At 46.4% G+C, this 27,427-nt stretch overlaps 1 protein-coding gene across 7 annotated transcripts in view; it reads left to right on the top strand.

The window, feature by feature from the left end:
* meis2a (Meis homeobox 2a) overlaps positions 1-27,427 on the top strand; it is a 179,415-nt gene that overhangs the window by 138,038 nt on the left and 13,950 nt on the right. For all 7 annotated transcript variants that reach the window (XM_073484230.1, XM_073484229.1, XM_073484225.1 and 4 more), the window contains exon 9: positions 16,371-16,447. In XM_073484230.1, the coding sequence (XP_073340331.1) occupies positions 16,371-16,447 (77 nt within the window). The remainder of the gene's footprint in view (positions 1-16,370; positions 16,448-27,427) is intronic.

Raw genomic sequence — 27,427 nt, 5'->3', positions numbered from 1 at the left:
GCACATAAAAGAGCCAGCTAGGGTCATTCACAAGACATGGGCGCAGGCAAGGCCGAACCCTGGCAACGGATGTTTGTCCCATACGATAAACAAGTGTACGAGTCCATCCCTCAAAAAGAGAGGGCATGTTGTTTGAGTAGACTAAACAAGTCAGCTCTGTAGTATCCCCAGTTTTGTTTAAGCTCCTCTAGTCCTTCTAATCCTTGTGTGTTGTTCCAGTACAAGCAGCATTTAACTGGTGGAGCCACACATCTGCAAACAGTTTGAAACACCCAAGCCCTTTCTCCTTTTACATTAAACTGCTGAAAACTGTTTATTCCATATTTGCTGGTGCTCACTTTTTCTTTCCAGTACACATGGCACGATACATTTTTTATCCATGGTGAGTTTATGTACTTATCTTTGCAATTAAAGTGATTTGTTTGAATTTTAAATATATGTCTTTTTGCTCTGTAGCCTTTTTATACAATATAAATGAACTTTTTCAGGACAGAAATGTTATAAAGAAGCAACCTATTTGTCAGACATCGACAAATCTGTTTGCTTTTCACCTCCTTAGGTTGTTTGGATGAAGAGAGGGTGGAGACAATGGAGGAAAAAAAGGGTTTTAGGGGTAAGAGCAAGGGTGAGGAGTGGGGGTAAAGAGGGGGCTCCTAAGGGTCACAGAGGTGGAGGCCTGGAGGAGGCCCACACACTAATCTGTCATGTGCTCGTTTGCCTCGGAGCCCAAAAGTCAGCTCTCCAGTCACCCGTAGAAGCCCAGGCGACAGTTTGGTTCACTGCCGCTGCTCAGATGTGTGACTATCAGCAGGAAAAAGAGTCATCACATTACTACTGTGACAATACCCAATGCTTTTTGTGTTGACAAAACAGACATTAGTGACAATATAACAGCATAGTTTGGCGATGTTTAGCACGGGAGTCATTGAAAGTCATTGATAATGACTGTGGAGGAGATCTTTAGGGTCGGGGGCGGTGGAGGTTTGGTGCCTAGCTATTGTCTAGTCACTGTGTTCTTATGTTGGCTGCTCAGCGACCCTGGAAAAACAGAGACCCAAGCCACCTCAGTCTGCCATCTGTTCTTCCACAGCCGGGCCACCACAGCAGAGACAGACCTCACAGGAAAACACAGACACTCCAACACTGTAATGAAAAGACACTCAAGAAATTCTTTAATTCACACAATAATCTCACCTTCATTAACAAATTAGTGTCAACAAGATGTTGTTTTATTTGTGAGAGCAGAAAAAAACAGAGTGAAAGTTTAGAAGGGGGGATCCGGTGACTTCCCATTTTCACAGGCTGTATAATTATATGACAGGCCGCATCAACTTTGCCATTTCACTGCACAGCGGCTTTGCGGTAATTTCCCAGTGTTAGTGTGTCACAGCTCTGTTTACAGTGTGCTTTGGCATAGCTGCTAGCCGTTCCAGAGGTTTAGTGCTGCATTAGAATGTAATAAGCCCTAATTCGTTTCATGCTCCGACATCAGACCTTTACACTTTGCCCCCTAATCCAGATCTGCCGTAGTTCCACTTCAAAGCCAACTAACCCCACGTGGAATCCACTGACATATAAAACATAGCATATTAACCTTGCATACACTATGCGGTGTGTGAAGAAAAAGAGCAGACATGTTTGCTGTTTTGTTATTACTTTTCATTCAAATAGGGTTGCACGTCCGCAAGATGAGCATCATGTTTTGGTGCATGTGGAAATGCAGCGATTCCTGCATAATTCCAACACTTCCTCCTCCCTTTCCCCCTCCACCCTGTTAATTTTCATTCCTGCTGTTTGCATCTTAATGCAGGTTGTTTAATGAAGTAGCAGAAATGAGTGCTTTCGCTGAGGGACTGTTTACGACACGTTCATGGAGGTGATTAAGCTGTGTGAGACTCAACAGTGTTTTAGGAAAAAAAGAGCATCCTGCAACTTATCCTCCAGCAAGACAACAGTTGAATTTGATGTATTTCTTTAAATGAGGTTTTTACAACAGGGGTGTCCTCATGGAGGACCAGGAGCACAGCATGAGTTTGACCGGCCCCTGCAGAGGTGACTGCACATGCCCTGACCGCAGCAGAATACAAACAGGGACAGGCCTGTGGAGGGCAGTCAGATTTATAAACTCACAGCTCTGAACAGTGAGAGACTTCTCCAAATGCACAAAGCTGAGGAGACTTCTTAAAGGCCCTGTGCTCCTCTGAGAATAAATCCCAACCCGGGAACGTTTCCCTGCCTTTAGCACAGCAGCGCAAACCACTGCTGCTGTAGTCATAACACTGATCCGTTGGCTGGGACCTGGCTGAGCTGACTCTGTAAGAAACAGGGCTGAATGACGTCATGTGTAATATGGGACCCGGTAAGGAAGTCTGTGATAGCGTACATGCCCCTGGTGGAAAAGCAGGGTTATTAAGATGGTGGTAGCTGATTTTCTGCCGCTTTCCCTTTTCTACACTTTTGGGGTTATCTTACTCATAACAAAATGTATAAGAGGATTTTGGTTTCACATCTTAGAGCGAGTTTCCTTAAATTACCCCTTACCCTTCCAGGGGTACCGCCCTGCAGGCTGCAGCCTCATCCCCCCACGGTTGATTGCGGGGTTGTGGCAAGAGCTGCGAGAACGGTGGCTGCTGCATGCTGGGGGACCATGGAGGCCAATGAGATTCTGCTGCAGGCCTCCAAGCTGCCCCAGCAGTGCTTTGATATTCATCTCACACCAAGAGAAGAAAAATGCAAAAGGGAAAAAGGAGCAGCAGAGGCGCAGAAACGGCAAACCAGGCTAAAGAAGGGAGGGAGGCAAGGAAAGAGGAAAGGTTGAGGGATGGAGGCACGGAGTAGAAATCAAAAACAGACCTTGTGTTGCACTGTTTGGTTTGTCATGGGACCCTGGCTGCACCAAATCCCACTCCTGCCATTTTGTGTGATTTTTCTCCCCTCCCTTCCTACTCCTCTCAAATGCATGCTTTTGTTTTGCCCAGCGCTCAGTCCAGGGGCAGGCAATGGGATTCCAGCACAGTGGGGTCCTTATAACTGGGAGCGATGTCTCTTGTTCTCACCTCTTCCCCCCACTTCCTCACCTTTTCATTTTTCTCCCCACTGATATCCTCTCTCTTTCCCCTTCTGAACATATGGACTGGTTTTTTTAAGAGCGAGCCCAGTCCACATCAAAGACCGAGGCTGAGCGGGTCAATTTGTTGCTCTTCCCCCTCCACCAGCCTCAGTGGACCCTCCCTGCACCGCAGCCATTTACCCAGAATGCTCTCATGCTCAAGCAGCTCTGCCTAGCATATATACTGAGCCATGTGTTGTTGGTGTCTGCTCTCCACATAGCGCAGACCTCGTTCACTTCTCTGGATTTCTCTGCAGCCACCTCCCCCTAAGATCACGTAAGGCAACACAAATGAGCATGTGTGATAGATAGCAACCCCTGTATCAAAAAATAGCTGCAGCACACGCTGATAAGAAAAAGCAGATGGATAGAGGAAGAGAACAAAAGAAAAAATCAAATAAAAAGAAGAAATAAATATATATAAATCCAAATCCAGGCAGAGCAGGCCTTGGCTCCAGATGTGAATCTCTCTGAATATTGATCATGGGGAAAGCTAGTCCCCCCATATCCCCAGGGCTGCAGCGAATGACACACAAAGCACCTCTCTAAAGCCCATAAACCAGCTTGTACAATTATTTAGATAAAGAGGGCGACAACAGCAATGTATGCCTCCCAACCCAGAACCTCCTCCTTGGCTCTCATCCTCCTACAACCGCTCCTGCTCCTCCTTTTTCCTCTTTCTCATCCAGCATGAAGACGAAGAAATTAAAAAGGGGGGCAAATGTGTAATTAGCCACACATTTCTGAATCCTCCTTAATGTTCATTACTGAAACCAGGGGCAATTACAAGTTCAAAGGGGTTTTAGGGCACCAGCAGCCCGCATAATCAGTCGCAAATTAAGCACAGCTCATTTGTCACAGCACAGCACGCGCACTCGTATGTGCACACGGGAACACACATGCATGCATACTGTCAGAGTTGAGTCATAGACGGGCTGACAGGCATCAATTTCCATGCAGGCACAAATCTCAGCTACCCCAAGGCACCGGGTTAGGTCGCCCAATCCTCTTATGCTCTGATGCTTTGTTTTCACTAGACAACAGCAAACACCGCTGACACCTTCACCTTAGCTTACTTGTCATTATACTGTATCCTACTTGCATTCATCCTCTTATAGGTGTCCTGTTTGCTCCTACAATCCCTGCCACCATCTGTCCCGTCCTGTCTCCATTTTACAGCTCTTTTTTTTTTTTGTTTTTTAAACCTCTATCTTCCTCTTTGTGTCCATCTTGTGTCCTCCCACCTGGCTGCGTCTCTGCAACACGTGACAGTGTGTGTTTCATGTCTGTCCCCGGAGGTGTATCTCGGTTACCTCTGGGGCCGGGTCACAATGGCTAATCCTGTCTTCAGGTGGCTGTTTAGCACAACTGAGAGGAGAGCTCGCAGAACCGGAGGTGAGCTCCTGTTACAGGACTCCCTGACCAGGGGTCACCTCCGACACTGTCGGAACACACACACACACACATGCACGCGCAGAAACGTGCACACACGTCCTGACAGATAAGTTGCACATGCGTGCACACGCAGAGCAAAGTTTTCGCACACAAACACTGTCGCTCACACACATTGAGCCTGCTTATCTGTCCCAGGTGGCTCAGCCTTCATCTCTGTCCTCCCTTGTTCTTCTTTATCTGTCTACTGTACTACTCCTCTTCTAGTCTTTCGCTGTCCTCTCTCATTCCCAGATCAGTCAGACTCTTGTTCACATTAGGATTCCCTGATATGATCTCCATGAAGGCCTTGCTCCAGTGGCCATGCGTTGCCTGTCCTGCCCCGCACCCTCATTGTTTAAGCCGCTCTCACGCGGGGACACAGTCAGGTCTCCAGTGAATTGAATGGAGCCCTATCATGTGTGGCTCAGCATAGTGGGAGAGAGAGAACTCATTTTTCACTGGGGGAACGACATCCATCTCAGCAGCCAAACGCTGGCTGTTTCATTAAGTAGCCCATCCAGGCAGACAGATGTGTTCACCACACAGCCATGTTTGCCTATGCAAGAGCGTGTATTAACCCACAATCCTTTGGGGGAGATTAATAGGCTACCAGCCCCTTTCCATTGATTATCTCCATGCTATTTTCCCCTCCTTTCCTTGGCTAGATATTAAAAACTAATGAAGCCTATTGAAAATGGGAACCGCGAGGCTCTTCACGGATCATTTTAGGTTATTTGGACTCAAACAGAGAAGGATCTCTTTAAGGCACAGTTTGAGTCGAATTAAGAAAATAAATGTGGAGAGCGGTGTTGAAGAAGCAGGAGGAAAAAGGAGGAGAGAGAGAAGAGAGTGTGACTGTAAAAAGATGTGTGTTTAAGAAAAGACAACTCTGCTCTGACACATGGAGCGGAGACACGGCAGATGTTAGCAATTCCAGAGCATAGCAAAGCATTCCTAGTGTTGGAACCACGTCCTAATTGCCATAATGGAGGTGGTAAGCGCTGACAGTAATGGAGTCGTGGGGATCCATCCCCAGCAACCTGAATTAGGGGCCACTTGGCAGATCCACTTCAAGATGGGCTGTATTTTTTGGTCAAGATACCCTTATTTTCTCTGTTGTGCCAACGTGCTTTTTTTCCGACAGACTTGTTCTGTCATGTCCCCTGCCGTGGTGTCAGAAGTAGGGGGCTCGAAGGGTGGTGGTTGGCATAGGGAAGGAGATGGTGGTGCATGAGATGGATGGGTCAGAGAGACCTGGGCGGAGAGTGAGCAAAGAGTTAAAAGCGTCCATGTGATGGGCTCACCTCTGCACCAGGCCTGGTGAAAGGCGGCGGGGTGCTGTCGGGGAAAATGACTTCCTGAGACATTACCATCAATCACCAGACAGGTCAGGCCCCCCGATCCCGCCATCAGGATGGAGGAGAGGAGAAGGGGGATGGGGCGAGAGGATTAGACTAGAGGGGCCGAAAACAGAGAGGAAGACTGAGTTAAGGCTTGTTGGGGAACAGACTATTAACAATCTCTTTTTCTCACTGTCTGACTGTTTTATGTCTCTCTCTTCCTCTGCCTATCTGTCTCCCCGCGTCTTTCTCTCTTTCTATTTTCCGGTCTTCCATAAAACGGCTACACAGGCATTCAGGAACGGCCCCTGCTGGTCAGAGTCTTCTGCAAGGCTCAATTGCATCATTAATTATTCCGCAGGCAGTGGGCTAGAAGCAAATCTAAAGAGAGGAAGAGAAAATAGAGAGGGAGCAAGAGTTAGATGGGTAGATGGGGGACAGCACCCCCAGTTGGTCTTGCTTTCACTCTCTTTCTCTCTCTTTCTCTTTCTGTAAATGAAGGATGGGAGAGGGGAGGGGCTTGAGTTACCTCAGTGAGCGGTTGTGTTACATTCCTGAGAAGGGAAGGGGTGGGGGGGTGGTTCAACGAGTTGTTGAAAAGAACACAGACGCTTGTCAACAGCCTCCGAGCCGGGGAGCCATCGTGCCTTGCTTTAGGCCCGGAGGTCAATGACCCTCTGTTGCACCCAGATAGAGAGAGGTAGAGGGAAGCGGAGAGGGAGAGAACAACAAATCACCGTACGGTACGTGTCACTGCTTGTCTGTGGCAGAGGTCAGTCAAAAGCCTCAAAAATCTCTAAATCCTTCTCTTTCTCTCTTCACCCATAAAACACTGTACGTGAGCGGTGACTGAGTGACTGTGGATTAGCTCGCTCCAAGGGAAGAGAGACGGCGGGAGAGAGAGAGACGGAGAAAACGGCAAGCGCTGGCAGTCATGGCAAAATGGCCCATTAGATTTAAGGAGTAAAAGTTCATCAGCTTTATTAATGGGAAGGTATATAAATGAAGTATGAATTACCTGACTTTTATGGAGTGGCGAGAGTGAAACTGGAGTGTCTTATGATATAATGTTTTAGTGAGCTGCTCTGAGCGCTCTGATGAACAGGCTGCAGAGAGGAGGAGGAGGAGGAGAGAGAGAGAAGAGAGAGAGACTGAAGTGTGCTGGGGTCCCCTGAGTCCAGTGGCTGGAAGGTTGCCTGATTGTTGCTAACATGCGTAGCTGATCGGGTTAGCTTGGAGACAGGGACGTTTGTAGCTTCCAGGCTTATTCTTTGCGTGTCATTAGCCAGCATAGTAAAAAATTGCCGGCACGAAAAAAAAAAAAAAAGGTCAGCCGCACTTCTGATTCTGTCGCTCCTCTACACACAAACACAAGTATGCAGCTACACTCGAACATGCCTCGCGGTCGCACACGCACATTTACCAACAGGCATGCGCGCACGCATACAGTATATGCAAGCACAAGGCCGAACACACACACAGCAGCGCACAGACAGACAGACACACACACACACACACACAGACACACACATGCTCCCCACCATCCTGTAATAAGCGGTAAGCTGAGCTAGCTGATGGTCATCCTCCCATGGGGCTGCTGGGTGGCTGCCAACTTCCTGCCTGCTTTGTCAGTGGATAAAGCCCCTAACAAACGAGAGGGCTGTAGCTAGGCAGGCCAGCCAGGTCAAAGGTCACCTCGGCCCCCGGGCAGGATTGAGCCTAAGAGCACTACAAGGAGAGAGAGGGAGAGGATGGAAGAATGCACTTAAAGATTGGCTGCTATTAACCAAGCCTAAAAGCTATATCCCAGCCTCACCACTCCTTCTCTTCTCTTCTCTTCTCTTCTCTTCTCTTCTCTTCTCTTCTCTTCTCTTCTCTTCTCTTCTCTTCTCTTCTCTTCTCTCGGCGGCACTTCACAAAGGCATTTTAACTCCCATCACATGTCGACTGTGCTTTGAGGAACATTAAGAAAGTGGAAGGTCCTGAGGGCATTTGTCAGTCCACACAGCACCGTGCAGCCAGCCGCCTCTGGGTGTTGAGCAATGACAGGAGATATCTCCTTGACTCATACACCCCCAGATGAAAGGAGAGCTCAGACGACGTGCATTTCTGAAAGGCAAAAACGGTATTCAGTAAGAGAGAAGAGACACAACAGGTAGGGACGGGGTGGTGACTGATCAGGGCTTGCCTGGCTTTGTTCCATGGAAGTACTTGTGATCTCAGATGAATGCACCTATGGTTACCATCAGCTATGCTCCTCTGTCTCACTGACAGGGACATGATCTGAAGTGTCTGTCTGTCATGGGCCTAAGAGCTTCTCTCACTGGCCGGAGGAAAATGGAGACAGTGGAGGAAAGAAGAGAAAACCTCCCTTTTCCACCCCAGCTGTCCATTCAGTGGGAGAGAAAATTTGACATGGTTGACTTGAACACATTTAGCATCATTAGCAAACAGGAAGTGTCCCCTGCAGCTGTTTTTTGGCGGGGGAGGGGGTGTTCCTGCCTGCACTGTAATGGACAAATGTTACCCACCATGTTTGCCTTTGATTTTTGACCTGAAAACAAAAATTGACATTACAAATGTCCTATGAAATCTTCCAAATTGGCTTGACATTCCAGAGCCGGCCCCGGGGGTTTCTTGTTTGTCCTCTGTAAGTGGTTGTGCTCTTGTTGTCGTGTCCCGAGGCTCGCTATTAGAATGTACTGGCCTTTCTCTCGAGAATGTGGAGTCTTAAAGAGACAGAGAGAGAGACAAGAAAGAGAGAGGGAGAGAGCTAAAAGAGGTCCTGGTTGTGTATTTGAATACTTATGCTCATTAAGTTAATGCACAATGAAAGGGAGAACCGTCAAGTGGAAACTCTCAGAAGCTTCTATTTGAAGAGCGAACACACCCGCTTTTCTCTCCCTCAGTCTGTCCATCTCTCCACAAATTAATCTGTTTCTATTTCAATTGAAGATCAGCCCCACTTTACTTTGACTTAGGAAGTTAAACAAAGTCCTAAAGAACACAGTAGAGAAAGAGGATAAACTTAAAGAGACCCTGTATGTTAATATTAAGTCCTTTTCCCAACAGACTCTATCAACAGGCTCTGGGTTGTAAGTGCTTGTCACTGGCCCCCTGTGCTTTCCCAACATTTCTTTAAAGTGGCCTGTAAGCTGCAGCAAGCCTGAATAGTGTCTAATAACCCAGACCTATTTAATGCAGAAAATGCCTAATTATTAGCCTAAGGAAAAACATTTATCAAGAGGTATTTATTGTAATTTTTCTTTCGGCCAGTGAAACATAATTTTTTTCTTCCTCATTGGAAATAGTAGGATCTGAAAAAGGTTTTCAAGGGGTAAAATAATTAGCTACAAAAGATCAAAAGCAATGCTAGAGGTTTCCTTAGGACAAGTCTCTCAGTAAGTCAGTTTAGAAAATCATTGCTTTTTTACAATGTGTACATACGTCATTAAACCAGTGGTGATGTTTATTCAGAGGCTTAGCCTCATTCAGTACACTTTAGCCATAGCGTGTGCTCCCGATGACTTTATGACTGGCAACAGTGACAAGTGGTGTGGATGTGAGGTTGTCCAAGGCAGGCAAAGTGGGTGGGTCTTCTGCTTTGACAGGCCCACCAGGTCTCTAATGATCTGCTTATAGGCCCTAAAAGTCCCTCGCAAAGGAAGGAGACCAATTACCTCACAGTGCCAACAAGCAACATCATAGAGAAGAGACGGGAGATTCACTTTTAGAGAATTCTAAAAAAAAAAATATATCCAAGCAATGTAAGAGGATGATGCTTTGGCTCAGCTGTAGCCGTTGCAACGAGATGTTTTAAAGATTCTTGAGAGCAAGTAGCGAGCGTGGCTGTGTGTTGACATCAGGCGGGCTGGAGAGCGGAGCAGAACAGAGCTGGGTGCCCCTGAGCAGGCAGTTACCACAACAAAGCCAACAGACTGGTCTGAAAAACCAGGCCAAATTCCTGCCCTCTAGGACCTGGCTTAAAGCTTGAGCGGAAACTTTGAAAGAGGGGGGACGAGACGAGATGAGATGAGAGGAGAGGAGAGGAGAGGAGAGGAGAAGAGGTGGAGTGAAGAGGATACAAGACGAGGCCAGGCGGGTTAGCATGTAGCGAGGAAAGGGATAGCTGCTGGGGCCTATGGAGTACGGCAGGAGAAGGAGAGATCGACGGAAATGAGAGAGAGAGAGGGAGAGACTGAGAGGAGACCAGGCCCCCACTGTAAAGATGGAGGGATCGTATTCCTTCTCTTGAAAGCAGAGGGGCAGCCGTGTGGTGGAAAAAGAAGCCATGAACTCGATCTGACGATTAAATAGGCACATCTCTATAGCTGCAGGCCACAAACGAGATCAGGTCCACAGCACACACACAGTTTGTGTATATAACTGTTGGCAAACTCCAATAGATCTATGGGATGAGCTTAGTTGATCCCTGTTCGGGAGTATTTTGCGGATTTCTGCGCAGATAATAAATGTTTTTTCCCCCCCCAGTTTTATTTTCCTTATTGGATAAAAGTGATACCTTATTATCATTATGCATGATAGCATTTAGAAAAACAGCTCTCTCTCTTCTCCACTCGATCCGTTAAGTCTGGAGGTGCATTGGGATTGTGTGGGAGTGATTGCTATTTAGCCTCATGGAGCTTGGTACAATCAGATGCCTATATCTTGCATATCCTCCAGGGCTCCTTCCTCACCCTCTCCCTCCATTCATTCCTCGCTCCTTCCGACTCCCCTCACCCACTTCGCTGTTACTGTAGCTTGGCAGGCGAGCAGCGCAGTTATGCCGTAGAGCTTCTCTACAACCTTGCACCATCTCCAGTGAACATAAATTAATGGTGTAGAGCAAACAGGCTGCTGGCTGAGGGCCAGGAGCTGGCTTCAGGAGCCCAGCCAGCGATTGTTGTGGCGGGCCATGGCAGCAACAGCAGTAGTAGTACTGATGCACTGCCAACCAACCAGCCAGCCAGCCAGTCAGAGAGGCAGACAGACAGACTGGGGGCCCTTTTGCTCTATAATAGATGCCGCGGGCCTCGCCAGTGTGCCTTGTATTTGCAATCATCACCGTTTTACTGTCAGAGGGCAATCCGCTGAGAGCCCTTATACTTATTGTGGAAGCTCCGGAGTCTGGTGTGAGAGACAGAAGTGTAGTGGTATGTTCTGAATGCAGATCGTGTGAGGTGTAGATATGGATGTACTTTCATTTGCTGTTATCAGAGGTTGGCATGCAGTGCGTGCGGTTTGTAGGTTGGCATCATGTGAGTTCTGTTTATAAGTGGGCTGTAACCGTGTGTGTGTGTGTGTGTGTGTGTGTGCAGAGAGAAAGAGAGAGAGAGAGAAAGAAAGGAAGAGCAGCAGGGTTGGATCATTGAGTCATGTGGCATTCTTGCCTGTTTTCAGACTGTTGTCAGGAAGCAGTGTAGTTCCCAGTAAAATAAAACAAACACCCAAAACTCCCTCCCACATCCAACCGCCCCAAAACACACAAAGAGAGGGAGTGAGCGGGAGGGAGGGAGAGAAAGAGTGAGCAATGGAGATAGAGAAGTTGAGCACAGAGATAAAAATGGAGATGGTTTTAATGCGACTTTAGTTTACGCAAACTGTTCAAAAGAACTTCAACTCAAGCAGTTTACTCCGTTTGCAAACCTTAGTTTGGGCTTTGAGAATAAGCCAGACATTAATTCATAATTGATGAAATAAATCAAATTGATCTTTGAAACTCATCATTATTTTAATTTGCTACAAATAATTCTTTGTAGTTTTTTACTGATACGTTTGAAAAAATCGATTCTTTTTACTGTCACAGAAATATGACGGTGTTCTTTTTTTTTTAATTGTCAATCTATTTGATGTTTACAGACAGAAGCAATTAACTATATCCTTCAATTTGAGCCACAAAGTCTGTCAGAAAACTGCCGCTAAAAAGCCAGATATTGCTCTGTGCATAGTAAACACTTGTGATGGATTGAAAAACTCCAACTGGGTTTATTTGTCATATCTGTTTGATCTCCCAGTAATGCCGATATGCATTCAATCTCATTGTCATTTGTCAAAGAAGCCAATTGTAGCATTATTAACAACAGCAACTTGATATTTAAAATGTGCCAATCTTACCCGAACTCAATGCATGAATCCATATTAAAATGTCATCCCTATATTTGATTGCGCTTATTTCTGACAGTGAATATTATTATCATCCTCCAGTCACTTTGATTAAAAACAAATAAGATTCCAATCAATGCAAAGAAGGCATATATGAAAGGAATCAGCGGGATACAATATTGCTGTAAAACTACACACAAACTCACTATAAAGCCCATCAAAAGCACCAACACACAAAAGCATTGTCATGAAACGTTATTATATAGATTTATGTCTGTTTTTATTTACTCCAATTTTACAGAATTAAAAATATATATGGGGATTATCTAATAAGCCTATCCAAGTAGCTGTGGCTAATGCACACCAATCATCATCAGCAACTCCTTTGTGTTGCCATGGCACTGGGGTAAACAGCCAATGGCCTGTGATTTCCTGGGAATCATTAGCATGGAATAGGTTTGCAAGCCACTGCAACCTCGTGACCTCACTCTATAACTCATGTCACACACTGATGATGTCATTCATCAATGGGGTCCACCAGCTTCTCAGGCGAGGGGCTGCAGGTTCTGAGGGTGGAGGAAGGGGAAGGAGCAGGAGCGGGAAAAGCGGGGTGGGGGTTGAATGGAGCGGCCGGGATAATGATCGGGCTGTGGGATTTGACGACGGCAGCAAATAGGTGTCAGGAGAGTATGAATGTGATATATAGCGAAGCGAGCTGGATGTTGAAGGAGTAGATAGGAGGCGGCGTGGGCGAAAGGTGTGGTGGTCCAGCAGTAGATGTGGTTATTGTATATGGTGGAACGGCAAGCTGGGCTCAGGGGGAGTTTGAGGACCGAACACAGCGGATGATGGAGCTACCACGGCTTGTAATGTTCAGCAACCACAGGGGCCATTACATACAGCACTATCAGAGAGCACAGAGCACATCACACCCTGTAATTTAGCTAGCAGTCGATCTCACACACACAAACACAGACACACACACACACACGCACGCGCACACAGCTCAATTCTCAATGACTGGCAGAATGTGATCCACCTGCGCCTAGGTTTGTGTTTATGTGTTTATGTTGATGTTTCGGGTCACATTTTGGACAACGTCAGGATAGTGCATGCTTGTGCACATTAACGAGCTTTAGCATAATTAACAGAGCCGTTTCGATCGCAGACCGGTGCTGCCCTGACAACAAATTGAAGCTGCTCATTTCTGGCTTATTTATAGACGGGCTGTTTTACATTTTGTGGTCAATCCTCTTTTAAGGATATTGGCCTTGGTGTTTGTAATTGAACATATTGAGTGAATCCAAAGCTAGTGTGGAGATTATCAATACCATCTTTGATCTTGCTCTGTGTTTGTGTTTCATCCATTAAATAACCATGTCATGCGGTCTCCTGAGGCAAGAGAAGGACATCTCCAGGAAGAAACACATTAGAACAGATTCAGCACTCTGACTTTGTGTGTTTGGTTCATCAATCACAGATCCGCCTCACGTTTACTCTTTTAATATCAGATTTTTTTTTTTTGCCTACATTGGGTGATTTACTAACATATTTTTTTACAAAGGCAATTAACATTAAGGGGTTACTCAGAGGTCTAAACAGCCGTTCTCCAATTTCACGGCTGCTGCAGCCTTGTAACCACTGGGCCCACCATGGCGGCTTACTTCTCATGTCCATATGTGTGTGTGTGTCACCGTTGCCACCGCACACCATTTTCTGTAGCTGAGATTTCAGAGCACCATGCTTTAAGCAAAGCTGCCACAGCGTAAAGTGTGGGTGGCCTGCAGTCGCAGCCATAAAAAGTACGTGTGTGTGTCGGGGAAGGGGGGCAGCAAGAAAGGCGGAGAGAGAGAGTTGAGGACAGATGAAGGGAGGATGAGGAAAGGTTGTATAGGCATATTGCGTGTGTATTTGGACATTTTCTTCTGTGTGTGTGTGTGTGTGCAAGTGCACAAGCAAGTGTCTTTGGGTTGCAGGGGAGGTGATCTAGTCCGACACAGGAAGGCAAGGAGTGGGGGAATGAGCACGGGCCAGGAGGGGTATGAGCTGAACGAAATAGGATTTTTTTTTAGTGTCGTGTCTATGTGGTCAGAGTAAATCTCCTTACTCAGGAGTTTTGTGTGCGAGGGGGGCTTTAACGTCCCCACTCTCCTTGATGAGACATCTTTCTTGTTTGTTCAAACCATTCATTACGCGGTGGCTGCTGGACGAGCTACGCCGCTGGCCGGCGTATTTATCACCGAGCTAAAGCGCGCTCTGGCTGACAGTAGGCAATTGATGACCGGGTCTGGGCCTGAGAGGCTGAGGAAGCCTTAATACAATGTAGATGACCCACTCCCATTTCCAATTTAGGCTGCTCTTCTCCCCACACCTCCATACCACATCATCTTTAGCTCCGTCTCAATTTGTGTATGCGTCCGCGCATGTGTGTGTATATGTTTGTGTAGTGTGTGTGCATGCAGAAGAGTGGGAGGGAGTGTGTGTTGTGTTATATTTGCAAGCGTGTTTTGATGGTGACCGAGGTCATCGCTAATGTGAAAACGCAGAGAAAGCCCAGAAGTGTAAGGGGGAGGGAAAGAGAGGCTGTGCTCTTATTACATGTTGTTGTACAGAAGGAACACACACAAACACACACACACACACACACACACACACACACACACACACACACACACACACAGAGATATAGATATGTATATCTGCTCTTTGGACGTTGTGCACACATACACACTGAGTGGCATGCACACACACACACAGTAACCAAGAGAAATTGCTCCGTCTTCCCCAGCCAAGGAAATGTCAGCACCTGGCAATCAAAAAATGTATTTCTATGCAAGCATTATCATCTTTCCTTTGTTAATGATTTTAGCATATTAAAAGGAACTACGTACACAAGTACAAATCAGATTAATCCCTCTCTGCAGCCGGGACTCATTATTTGTCCAATCTCAGCCTTGTTTGTTATTAATTGAGCACATTCCTCGATCCATTTTTTTCATCTCTCCTTTAATTAAAATAGACCACATTTAGACAGGCAGCACTAGCAGAACGGAGAAATCCTCCTCTCCGCTGATATGAAACCTCACTTACATCAATTATTTCAGCAGTAAATGAGAAAATAGTTCTTGTGCAACTGTTATCATTTCATGTTAAAACTGAATTCAATTAACACAAGCCAGCAGATATTACGAAACTTGCTTTCTCAATGAGTGTGGTGGAGGAAACGAGCTGAAAAAAAGTCATGAGGCTAAAGGTGATTTTCCTTGAGGGGGAAGGATGTGCGTTAATGGAGCTTAAAACCCGCCCGAAAATAGAGGAGGATTTAAGTGTCACTTCTTGTCATTTGCAGGTGTCATGTCTCAGAATATTTGCTTGTGTCTGTGTGCATTTTCTTTTTGCACATGCTTGTGTGCGCGTAAACGTGTGCGCGCATGCTCTCGGTCTACATTGGCTGAATGAAACGCATAGTGTCTCATTTGTTTCGTTTGCGTGCGCCCCGACTCCTAATCTGGCCCTTAAAGACATCTGTCACCAGCGATCACTGTTGTTTTGTCATGCTTCATAGCAGGCCCAGGGGGAGCACGGCAGCCCAAGGTCTGCCATTTATATCAGCCCATGTTCTCTAGATTGGACCTGACACAAATAGCATCATTGCAGCCCTGGTCGCAGAATTACATTTTCAGGTAAAAATCTTGGCGAGGCTGCGGAGGAGATTTCACAGCATTCTGTTCTTTCAGCGTTAGTCTGCATTCAGCCGCTCTCTATGAAAGAGCCACCACCAGGATACATGTCAGACATTCAAGGAAAGATAAATGTATTCTGTATACAAATCTGCACCCACTCATTCTGTTGCTTGGTATTATGAAGGGATTCTCAGACACCGCAGTATCTGCGCTAGGCCTCAGTGTGTGCCTGTGTGCGTGCTCGTAAGTGTGTTTTTTTTTCTGTATGTGGTGCATATGTTTGGTGCGTACACTATATGTAGTTGGTGTGTGGGCGTGGTGTGGATAGAGAAGGGGGTTATCACGGTTGACAGTTTTGACAAACTTGTTCGGCCAGCTCTGACAGGTTAAGGACTGACTTGTGTGTGTGTGTGCGTGTGTGCGTTGATGTGTGGGTGGACACGTGTATGCTCTGAATGTCTATACTGTGCAACGGGGTGGGGAGGGGTAGGGTTGGTTGGAGGTCACGACAAGGTGCAGTCTTAAGTTACACAATACAACAAACAAGGGAACATATTGAATACATACAGTCATAAGCAACTTGACTCGGAGCATCTTGTTTTTCCGAAACAAGCGGTTACTGTACACGTGTGAATATTTATGTTAATCTGTATGTCAAAAGAGCTCATGTGTGTGTGTTTCTCTCTCCGTTTGCTCCCGCAGCACCCATACCCATCTGAAGAGCAGAAGAAGCAGCTAGCCCAAGACACAGGCCTCACCATCTTACAAGTAAACAACTGGTGAGTCAAGATTTCCGCATGCCCTATCTCCACCACCAGCATCGCTCTGCTTTTCATTCTCAAAAGCCTTCGCCTCCCCTCACCCCGGCAAGTGTGAAAACCGTTTATGTACAGCCCTTCCCGTCGCACATAGACACACAGGGGAAGCACGCGTAGACACACACACTGACAACCTTTGTAACATTATTATATGTAAGCTACCAGGATGTTCCGGTGTTATCGGCGAAGTGTTCTGCGGCTAAGTCAGTGGTCTTTGTGGTTTGATATGTATTCAGTTGGATATATTTAAGGGTGAAAGGCAGAGATCATAAGCTACCCCCGTACCCACCCCACCCCTTCATCCAAAACCATACCTAGCACCGGCACTGGTGCCCCCACAAAAGGCAAAACTGCCTTCCACCCCCTCCCCGTTTTTTACACAAGCTATATGGTGGATTAAGGTTTTGGTGGCCTGGCCAGCAGGGCCTTTGTAGATGGCTTAGCACATAACTGGGGGTGGTGGATTAAATAAAATGATCACAGAAGCAAAGAAATGATACAGGAATTACTTATCAAAATACTAGCCCAGGTTTTATCTGCAGCTTAATTTTGTTCAGTACATTCTCAGGGTGATGTTCAGATTAATTGAACTGACAGCTTCCTTTCAAATTTCCGGCAAGGTATTTGCACGGATTTCAGGTCTTACACAAACTTAATTATATGGAACCCCATTTTATCATTCTAATTCCATGTAGCGGGGGTTCTATTTACAAATGACAAGTCTGTGCCTTTTATTCACAGCTTTCCTTAATATATTTATCAAAGCAGGTTCATTTACAAAGTGCTCTATCTGTTGGGTACAGGCAGGCCGACATTAACGAAGCTTTTAGGTTTATCAGGCTCGCAGCCTGACAAGCCACCCGAGGGTCAATTGATTTTTTGGTTCTGTGATACATTTTTTTTCTCATTTTTTCTGGATCACAATGAGAAACATGCCTGGAGAATTAGCCTGGTTTGTCGGCCTTATCTATCAGCCCCCTCCCTCGCCCTCGCCCTCCCCCCTCCTTCCTGACATACTCTCTCTCTCTCTCTCTCTCTCTCTCTCACTCTCTCTCTCTTTCTGTCTCTCTCACTCTCTCACACCCTTTTCTTTATTCCCTTCCAGCCAAAGGAAGTCAAGCTACTTAAATTGGCCACAGGAACCGCTGTTATCAGACTTTAATGCACCCTACAGTGTGGATAGCATTTCAATTACACCAGTAACCAAAGATTAGCCCCCGCTTGCCTGTTTCATGCCTCGTGCCACCGTTTCGGGACGCCACGCACCTTACCTACAGGAGCAGAAAATTGAGTTGCCTTGCCTGTGTCATGGTGATTAATGCAGAAATAGTCTGCAAACCTGCGAGGAGGGAGAGCGAGAGAAATAGACAGAGACAGAGATAGATATAGGAAGAGCTGCTGCCTTCTCAGAGGCCATGAAATCCAAGCCTGGCGCTGAAATGCCTCAGATCCATTTATAAAGAGGGCTGAAAGAATCTCGTGCTGGGTAACATCCTCATGAACCTTATTTCTGCACGCACACATACACATAGGTGGTCATGGAGCTGTGTATTAATGTTACAGCAGCCGTGTTAACAAAAACACACCAGGAATCAATTTTCACAAATAAAGTCATTAGAGAGGCTTAGACTGGTCTATCTCTGGTACATTCTGGGTGTTGTGAACTCGCCTGGCGGATGCTGCCACGTTATTGGAGGGAGAGATGAGAAAGAGCGAGGATGCAGAAGTTTTCTTTGCCCGTGTAACGCTTAACCAGGCAGGACAGTAAGTTAGAGTTAATTTTTCTGTTCAGTTTCTGCTGACATGGTCCACCCAGGATATGACAGAACTCCACCATATGAAATTCCTGTTTAAAAAAAAAAAAAAGCTCTTCAAATTCCTGGCTGGCCCCTTGCATTGTTCTGTAGTTCCCTTTGATGCATGGCCGCTGCCATGTTACTGGCCAAAGAGAGGGAGAGGGAGATAGAGACAGAGGGAGGGAGAGACAGGAGCAGAGGATGAGAGAGGGGGGAGGAAAGGGAGGGGATGGCCTCCGTCTTCGGTTTCCAGAGCTCTCCCTCGGGGAAAGGATGTGCTGAATCAGGGCTTTGTCCGCCGGCACAATCGCAGCCCAGCGAGGGCACAAGGGTGCTCTGTGTGATAGTCAATAGACAGTGCATCTCGCTCTCTCCCAACTTGCCCCATCGAATCTCCCCAAAGCATACCCTCCAACTGACACCTCCCTTTACCTGCGGCTCACCTGTAAACCCATAGTAGACCACTTCCAACCGTAAACCTTTTGTGTTTGTACCTCAGGAGACACTCCAGCTGGTTCTATATCGAGGTCTATATCATTAGCTGGCAGCCTCACCTGTTTGTAGCCCACACCCCATTAGCTGTGTGATGTTAATAAGGAACAAAGGAAAAGGTTAAAGTCCACAATCTCTCTGCGCAGATGAGGAGGAGGACTTGATTATCCAGCTAATAGTATCCTCTGTGCACAAATGTGTGTACGTGCACGATATGCACATTATTACTAATGGTCAACTACACTCTCTCAGTGTGTACAGTGTCAGGACACCATTAGTTGACCATTAGGTAGTGTGTTTGCTCTGCTTACGTTTTGAGACAACTGGCGTCATGCTAACAGAATCGGGGAGTGGTCTGACATGTAATTGCATTTGTTTAAGATTGCAGGAAAAGGTGAGGGCCGTGTCACACGCGGCATTCTGGGATAATGAAGTAGGTGAAATGGCAGACTCAGGTGTCTACGCGCTGCAGAAGCGTTTACAGTTTACAGTATCTAGCGGCGTATTTGCCTGCCTCAGCAGCTCCTGGTGTCCTGCTATCAGTCTGGGCTAAATGGGGCCTGACCGAATCCTTTCATGTCTCAGCGTCAGACCCAGCACGATGTGCTCTCACTCACTGCCATAAACACACACACCAACTATCCTGCCGTCATTTACCACTGCGGCAATGCACGCGCGCGCACACACACGACACACATAGCGCACGGGATTATTACATGGGCCTGAGAGATGACGCCGATGACAGATGACTGAGAGAAACGGCATCTAAAAAAAGGAAGGAAATCGTCCCCTCATTATTCCCTCATCTCACAGGCAGCCAGTTGGTCATTTCCATGGCAGAGGGAGAGAGAGGAGAGAGGCAGAGCCAGTCAGAGAGCGAATATGTCAGTTCTTGGCATCTATGATGACTGACTGCTGTGCCACTGGAGCACTAATAACAATAAAGAGGGCACCGAGCCACACTCTATTTTTACATCTCTGCCTCCTCTCTACAGCCCAGGGGGGAATACATGCATAGACACATACACACACACACACACACGGGAGAGGCTCTAATTAGCGGCAGAAAGGAATACAATGAGTGAGTTATTAAGACACAGGGGCGGATCACAGCCAACCTTTGCCCCCTGTTGGAGCACAGGTCACATGATAAGAGAAGGATATCCACCAGACGGCGGCGCCAAGCAGCCTGTGCCCACTGAGGAGATGAAATAGGCTCAATCTCTGTGATTGTTTTCCTTTCTTGAGAATCACAGGAGGACAAACTCCAATGTATAATACCACTCAGCGTGTTTACATTGAGATTTAGATATTTCATTTCATTTTTCTGATAAGCTTATAAATGAGACTACCAAAACGGCATTCAGTAAATGGATGTGTAAGACAGGTGTGCAGGTGGAATAAATAAAAAAGAGCGAAAAAGAGCAGTTGAAAGGAAACTAGGGTACTTTTCAAAAGCCGTACGCCTTCCCAACTTTTGCCTATCTACGTAGAATCCCAGATTGCGTCTTGCGGTAGCACAGCATGCAGATTAACTTAGTTTAGGTACCTCTAAACTGGCTCCTCTGTAGCTCCCTTCACAGCATGTCCCTCATTTCCACTCAGATCTTCATTTTCCTCTCTCTTTCTCAGCCTCCCCCCTCCCCCAACCCGCCATGGTTCCCTCCAGACTGCTCCGAGTTTACCACATAGAAGCTGTACAGCAGGTTCACATGCAAACTGTTATTACCGGTCAGGCACATTTATTTGTAGTATCTGAGAACAAGAAAAGAGAAGAACCGGCGCCAAATTTGTTCCTCCACTTAGCGGAGCATTTTCCACCCCCCTTCCCCAGTCCAATGAGACACTTAGGAACACTGGCTTTTATGATTTTTTTATGAATTTTTACGATCCTCTGGTTTGGCGAGCGAGCCCATTATGAAATGCAAAATAATAACTAATATTTTCCAAATGTAACATAAAGCTATGAATCTAGCCCAGCCGCCTGTTTTTTCCACAATCTTTGTAAGTATTTAAATCTCACATAGAGGCTTTTGAGGTCCTTTTCCCCCTCTCTTTACTCTTCTCCGTATCGCAGCCTACTCTTTAGTTTTCTGTCTCTTCATTCCTGCCACATTGGTGGGCTAGTTGACTGAAGTTGCTGGTTATCTATCTAACTTTGACCCAGATGGAAATGTCAGGCCTTTTTTTGGCTGCAACCAGGGACTCCCGGCAGTGGCCATCTTATGCCCTTGGCTTTCTAAATATACAGCTGGAGTGTGGAGAGGTTGCGGCCGTGTGTCTGTTTGTGTGTGTATCCCTCTTGTGCGAGTATGAGTGTTTATGTGAGTCTGACTGAGAGAGGCGCTGCCAACACAGGCATCATGATCCCTCTCATTTAGGGACCGCTAATTGGCAGTTAATTAGCAGAATTGACTCTGTTGTCAGATCCCAAGTGCCAGCCCCCCTACCAACACCCCCTACCCGCTAAGTTCATTTGATCTGGCTGCTTTCTTGATGCTGTAATAATAATCCCATTTTATCTGTTTTGGAGGGAGAAACACATTTGGAAAAACATATTTTCATTATTGGCAGAGTAAAACAGAACAGACTCCCTGTTGCAGCAGGTTTCATTTTGTTTTTCATTTCGGCCGCAGTTGTTACAGCTCCAAATATCTGTTCGCAGTGCAATCTAGACACACGCTGTACTCACAGGGTAAGCCATGGGAGTCTTGAATAGCTGATGCTAATGTGCGCCACTGTGTTTATGTGTGAGTACATGAGCACATGCCGCTGTCGAAACGCTCAGTGTGATTAACAGGGCCCACTCCCAGTTTATCAGGCACTGGGGGCACATTGGGTCATAGCATGGCATGGACACCCACCGTGGCCATGGAGCAGCCCAGTGCCCACCTCTGTGTGAGTCTGGAGTTATGAAAAACAGGTGGTGCTTTAATAAGATTGGCAGTGTCGGGCGATCATGCACAAAAATGAACGCTTTTTTACTTGTTTTCCCCATTACAAGCTCAAGACTCTCCAAGGCTGTGGAATTCTCCCAGCAAAGACGGCATGCAAGGAGAAACGAAGCCAGACGAGGCAAGATAGAGAGGCAAAGAGCTGAAAGAGGCATTACAGAGAAGGCATTAGAGAGAGATGGAGAGAGATGGGAGGAGGGAGGTCTTTGTACTTCTCTGCTCCTTTTGGCTCTTTTATTCCTCAACGGCTTGGTTTTATTGGTGGGTCGTTTAATAACAAGGGCTCCGCGTTTGAAATGAAGTCGAGCTGCGTTTGCGTGGGCGAGCCTCCTCTTTTTTTTTTTATTTTAAGATGGTAATTTCTGTACTAGGGGTGAGAACCGGAGAGAGATAGACAATGCACGAAATAGAGAGAGAGAGAGAGAGGGGAGAGCAGGAGGGTGAGAGTGTGGGAGAGGGAGAATTCAAGGAGAATACAAGGGAGGAAAGTAGGTTAATTTATTTCATTTGCGGGAAGAGAAAGAACTTAAAAAGAAAAAAGAGGTTGGTGATAGTGAGAAAGAAAGTGTAGGATGCTGTTTTCATGAACAAGCAGCTTAATGCACACGGGCAGCCACAGTAAGCCTGCCAGAATCTCCCTGTGCCTGAGGCCATCTGTGAGCAGAATAGCAATTTTATTACTTTGTCATTAAACCAATTTCACAGCAGTATTGTTTGTTAATGAGCAGCCGCAAACGAGCGGAGATGTCACGTACTAGAATAGCAGCAAGATTTGTGACCCCGGTTCTCCTCTCTGTCTCATCCTGGCAAACCTGTACCTCATTCTTATTCTTCTGCTCTTTCTGCCATCATCTTCCTCCTTTAACATCCTTACTGTCATCCTCTCCCCGCCATCCTCCCATCGTGCTCATCCCTCCCTTCCTCCCCCTGTTATAAGGGTCCCCGGCTCATAAAAGGGGAAACTGCTGAAAGATAAAATGCAAAGTCTATACAGTCAAGTCTCTGTTTATGAGCTTCCATTTGCCTTTAGAGCTCATTGGGACGAATGCTTTCTCCATGGGCTTTCAGGGCGTGCAGCTGGAAAGCCTGGGATGTTGGCCTGTTATTTAGCTCCAAAGCCTAACACGGGTGCCAACGGCAAGTGCCAACAGAGGGACTAGGCGTCTGAATAGGTGCATAAGTCCTTTGGATTGTATGCTCGATGATGTCATGCATTTTTTGTGATTTTTCAAAGTTGTTCAGAGTGCCAGGGCTTGATCGCTGCTTTTTGTAGTAGATTTGATTGGCGTCGTAGTCATGCATTTAGAGAAAAATCACACTCAAGCTCAGTCTGTTTTTGCATGTGCTTCAGCTGCTATGGGGCTATATGTGTCTTTATGGCCAGTCACTCTGTTTATGTTTTTACTCTGGAGGTCAGCTGGCAGAGCATTTCTTGGTCTTTTTGTGGCTTATGACCGAGAGAGAGGCAGCGAGACACACAGAGAGAGATTTAAACTGAGGCCCCCAGAGGATCAGACAACCTGACAGAGTAGATTTGGAATAATTAGTTTTATCTGCTGAGGGAGATAGCCAGAGGAGCTGTGTGTTAGCCACAGGGTGCTGCTGCTGCGCGTATCTCGGTGCTGATGTGTGTTTCGGGCTGCTGAATGTTGTGTTTAGGTGGATGGTGTATGGAATGAGGGGTGAGGGCATGGGGGACTAAAAAGGATAAAGGTGACCAGGTGTAGCAGAATGGCCTTGAGGGTGTGTGTGTGTGTGTGTGTGTGTGTCTTTCTGTCTGTTGGAGCCAGAGAGGACAGGAGCTCCTTCTTTGGCTGAGCTCTTTAAACTCTGTGAACTTCCACAAGGTATTTTCTCTCTGTCCAGGCATGCTCGTTCTCTCACTCTTTCTCTCTGTTTCTCTTCACCTCCCTCTTTCACACTTTACATTCCCTCTATTCCTGTGTTGGCATCTACAGCAACTTCATGTAAATAAGTGCACCGTGTCACCTCTGTTGACCTCCCTCCCCCCTTCCTTTAAGACACAATGAAAGTGCTTTTGATATGAAGATGAGAGGCGGTTGTAATCACATCCTCAACAATGCTCCAAAGTATTATTCTTACCTGTTGTGTGTGTGTATTTTTTGTGGAGCTGTGATTCATGGCCCGGTGCCCTCTGTGGCTTTGAGGTGCAGGCCAATAAGCCCATCATGGAAGACCCTATAAATCAATATAGGCTTTTGTTTGTTTAAGCCACGCTCTGCCCCAGTTCAGGCCTGTTATGGATGAGATATCAGTGGAGTCAGTGCCAAGCAGAAAAGGGGAGGGAGGGAGAGAAAGGAGGGAGGGAGGGCCTCTCCACAAAAACAATCCAATCTTAATTGGAACGTGGCCCAAAATCTTGGAGATATCAAACCCGGTGATTTGCAATTTGGGAAAGGTGAGAAATAAACGCTGCAGCTCGCAGCCACAGTCACATGTGTGCATGCACTTTGATGAAGTTATCAGAGGTAGCTGAAGGAATTAGCCACTATTAGCTAACGCTATTACGTGCATAACAAGATGCAGAGATACAGAGGAAGGGAAGGAGAAGGGAAGGGGGAGAACAATGAGGAGTATATTACCCTAATCTAGGGTTTCTGTCTTCCCAGCCTTATGAATATTTATCCCTCCCATTACCGACAATGATGTTTCAATTGGGAGACTCTGTGAGCATGTGCGACGAGGAGGGGAGGGCGGCTGGAATGTGTTTTCCCTAGTGGGGGTGGCGGGCGTCTGCCTGTACTGTAGCCCCCCTAGGACATATCTGCTTTATCATCTTCTTGTTATACAGTATGGGAGACTTTGTTCAGGTTTCTCACGAGTATGAGGTGAAGAAATAGCAAGTCTTCAAAATGGTATTCCTTGCCATTTGATAAGAAGTTACACTTTTTCTGAAATAACTGCAGTTATTTCTGGTTAGGGATGTTGTATCCTACAAAATCAAACATTTTGAGCATTATTTTTCTGATTATTATTTGTTTATTTTTAGGGACAAGCACAGAAAAACATTAACAATCGCAGAAACAGTGTCTGATGTTGTTGTATAAATGCAAACAGTCCAAATGATATTACGTTTTAAAATCTAATAATCTGTGTTTATAATCATCAGAAACGAACAACACACAAACAAACATAAACACAGACAAATAAAACAAACAGAACACATGACATGTATGGCAAAGAATGGGGTTATCTAGACCCTTTATAGGAAGAATCACTCGTGACAGTTCACAGACTCGGATTCAAGGACAATATTCCTCAGTTTAGGCTGAATTGAATGTGTTTTCGTGCAGCACAGAGATTGTTATATTTGTTTCAGGCTGTCACATATGAAGGAGGCCAGTCAGAGCTGCACACAGTCAGTGGTCGAGCTGATCTGAGAGGCAGAGGGCTTTGCTTCAGGCCACCAGGCACATCAGAGTCCCTGTGGTCCCCTCCACAGTGTCAGTGCTGCTTCTGCCAGCAGTCCCCCTTCCACAAACAACAGCTATTTATATCACTAGCCTGCTGCTGGGCTTTTTAGCCCTAAACTCTACTTCTGAACCGCGCCTGCACATGTGTGTTTGTGTGTTCTCGCTTATGTATGTCAAAGCGATTATGTGCAATTGAAACTCAGATTAATTATTCAATAGGGAAGTCAGAGGCAAGCTGACAACATTTGACCGATGACTCTCGCGGTCACTAATATGTACTAGACGCAAACACACTTACTGAGACACATCATGGAAACGTGCTTGGTGGAAACACAAGCTCGCGCGCCAGAGACACAATGATGAGAAGATGATGACATCCCTGTGGGAGGGAGAATCCCTCACCCAAACACACACACTGAGTCCTGTACTCCCCAGTAGTCTGGATCTTCAAGTGCAATGGCACCTAAACCCCAGCCTTAGAGAATCCCAACCGTGAATCCACGAGGTTTAGGTGTCACTTTTTAATTGCTCAAACTGCTTTGCCCTAAATTCATGGTTCATAGTGCAGCAGTGTGAGGAGAAAAAAAGTGCATGTGCGTGGTAATATATGTTTGGGGGTGGGGTGGTAAAATGGGGGCACCTTCCCTGCACAGCCTCCCATTGGCTCTGCTTTCAGACTAATACATTTGAGATTCAAGAGTTCATGTCTGCAAGTGTGTGCATGCACATGTACAGCACATGCATGCTTACAAGTGTGCCCAAGCATGTAAGGACGTAACTGTTGAAGCCCCTCTTGGCAGGCCCCCTCTTCTTCCCTTTGAGCCCAACCCATTATAGTCGTATAAAGGAGGGAGAAGAGGAGTCGTTTGATATGAAGCAAAGGAAATAGATTGGCCTTATTTCCTTCCTGGCTGCTGCAACGCCGACACTTGTGTTGCCTAGACGATCCAGGCAATTGACACTCAATTTTGTTTGAAATATCACGCCTCTATCATGTCATTATCAGCTTCCCCTGGTAATCCACAAAGCCGCCCTGTTTGATATCTGACAATAAGGGGGGAGTCACAGAGTCGCGGAATCTCTCACTCGATTACCAGGCAGAGAGGGGAAAAAAGGGCTGCGAATGAAAGGGAGCAGAAGACGATAGAGCGAGAGACAAAGAGAGGGTGAAAGAAATCGAGATGGAAAGATAGTGCAGGAGGGAGACAGAGGGGCTAAAAAAGTCACACATTTGTTTGATAGCAGTGAGAAGTGGATGGAAACGGATATTATACCTGCCCTCCCCACAGAGACATACAAAGGAGCCCAACAGTCCTGGCATTGTGGGAAAAGAAGAGAAATCTGGGTAATAGGGGTGGCAGTCTTCACAACTGAGAAAATGGGGCGATCTTGTAAGCACACCCACTCATCTCAGGAGGGCTGATGGGTAGGCCGGGGTAATGATAGTGCTGGATTTATTCTTTCTTTCTATTCACCCCCTGTCTCCTCTTTGTGTGTGTGTGTGCCAGCCTGCCAGCATGTCTCTGTTCTATTTCTTGCTGGCCCTGCATGAAAGCAGGAAGCCCTCACCCACCCAAAAGGTGAGACGCTGGCTTATGAGGAATGAACGCTACCTTCCAGCGCTGACGACCCCTGTCACGCTCTATGTGCTGGAACCTTTGACGGGGGCTAATATTGACATACGTTGGATGTTTTCGGATGCTCTTCAAACAACGAAAAACACAGCTGTTGGTCCCTCAGCTTCTAGGCAAGCAGACGATACCTTGTTGTGCACCTATGCACGTTAATAAGGTGTTGTCTTAAGGGAGGGAGCGCAAAAAGTAAAAGAAAAGGGGCCTCGCTAACAAGGGAGATCAACCCTTTCCTTAATCTCCCTGTCTGGTGGTGATATTCAAAAAAATAACAGCGTTAGTATAAACATTCCAGGGCAGAGGTGCCAGCCTCTGAGAAGAGGGAGGTTAATAAGGGGAAATATTAAGGGACTGTCTGGGAGACAGAAAGAGAAAGAAAGAAAGAGAAAAGAGAAATGATTCCACCCTCCCTCCTCACATCAGAAAACAGGTAGAGCTAGGCCAGGTTAGCCATGCTGGGTTGCTACAATAAGGCCTCTTTCATACAGGTGTGTTGACGCCTGGGGCAGGCTTGGCCTCGGTCCATTCCATTCACCCTGGCTGATTTGAACAATAACTATCATATCTCTTAAAAGAGAAGGGAGGGTGAAGCGTCAAGAAGGAGATGCCTGAGAGCTGTGTCGGGGCCAAGAAA

This window comes from Pagrus major, chromosome 16 (assembly GCF_040436345.1).
Source record: "Pagrus major chromosome 16, Pma_NU_1.0".
NCBI classification, from domain to species: Eukaryota; Metazoa; Chordata; class Actinopteri; order Spariformes; family Sparidae; genus Pagrus; species Pagrus major.
Note: the sequence above shows the minus strand (reverse complement) of the source record. Positions and strands in the feature narration are given on the sequence as shown.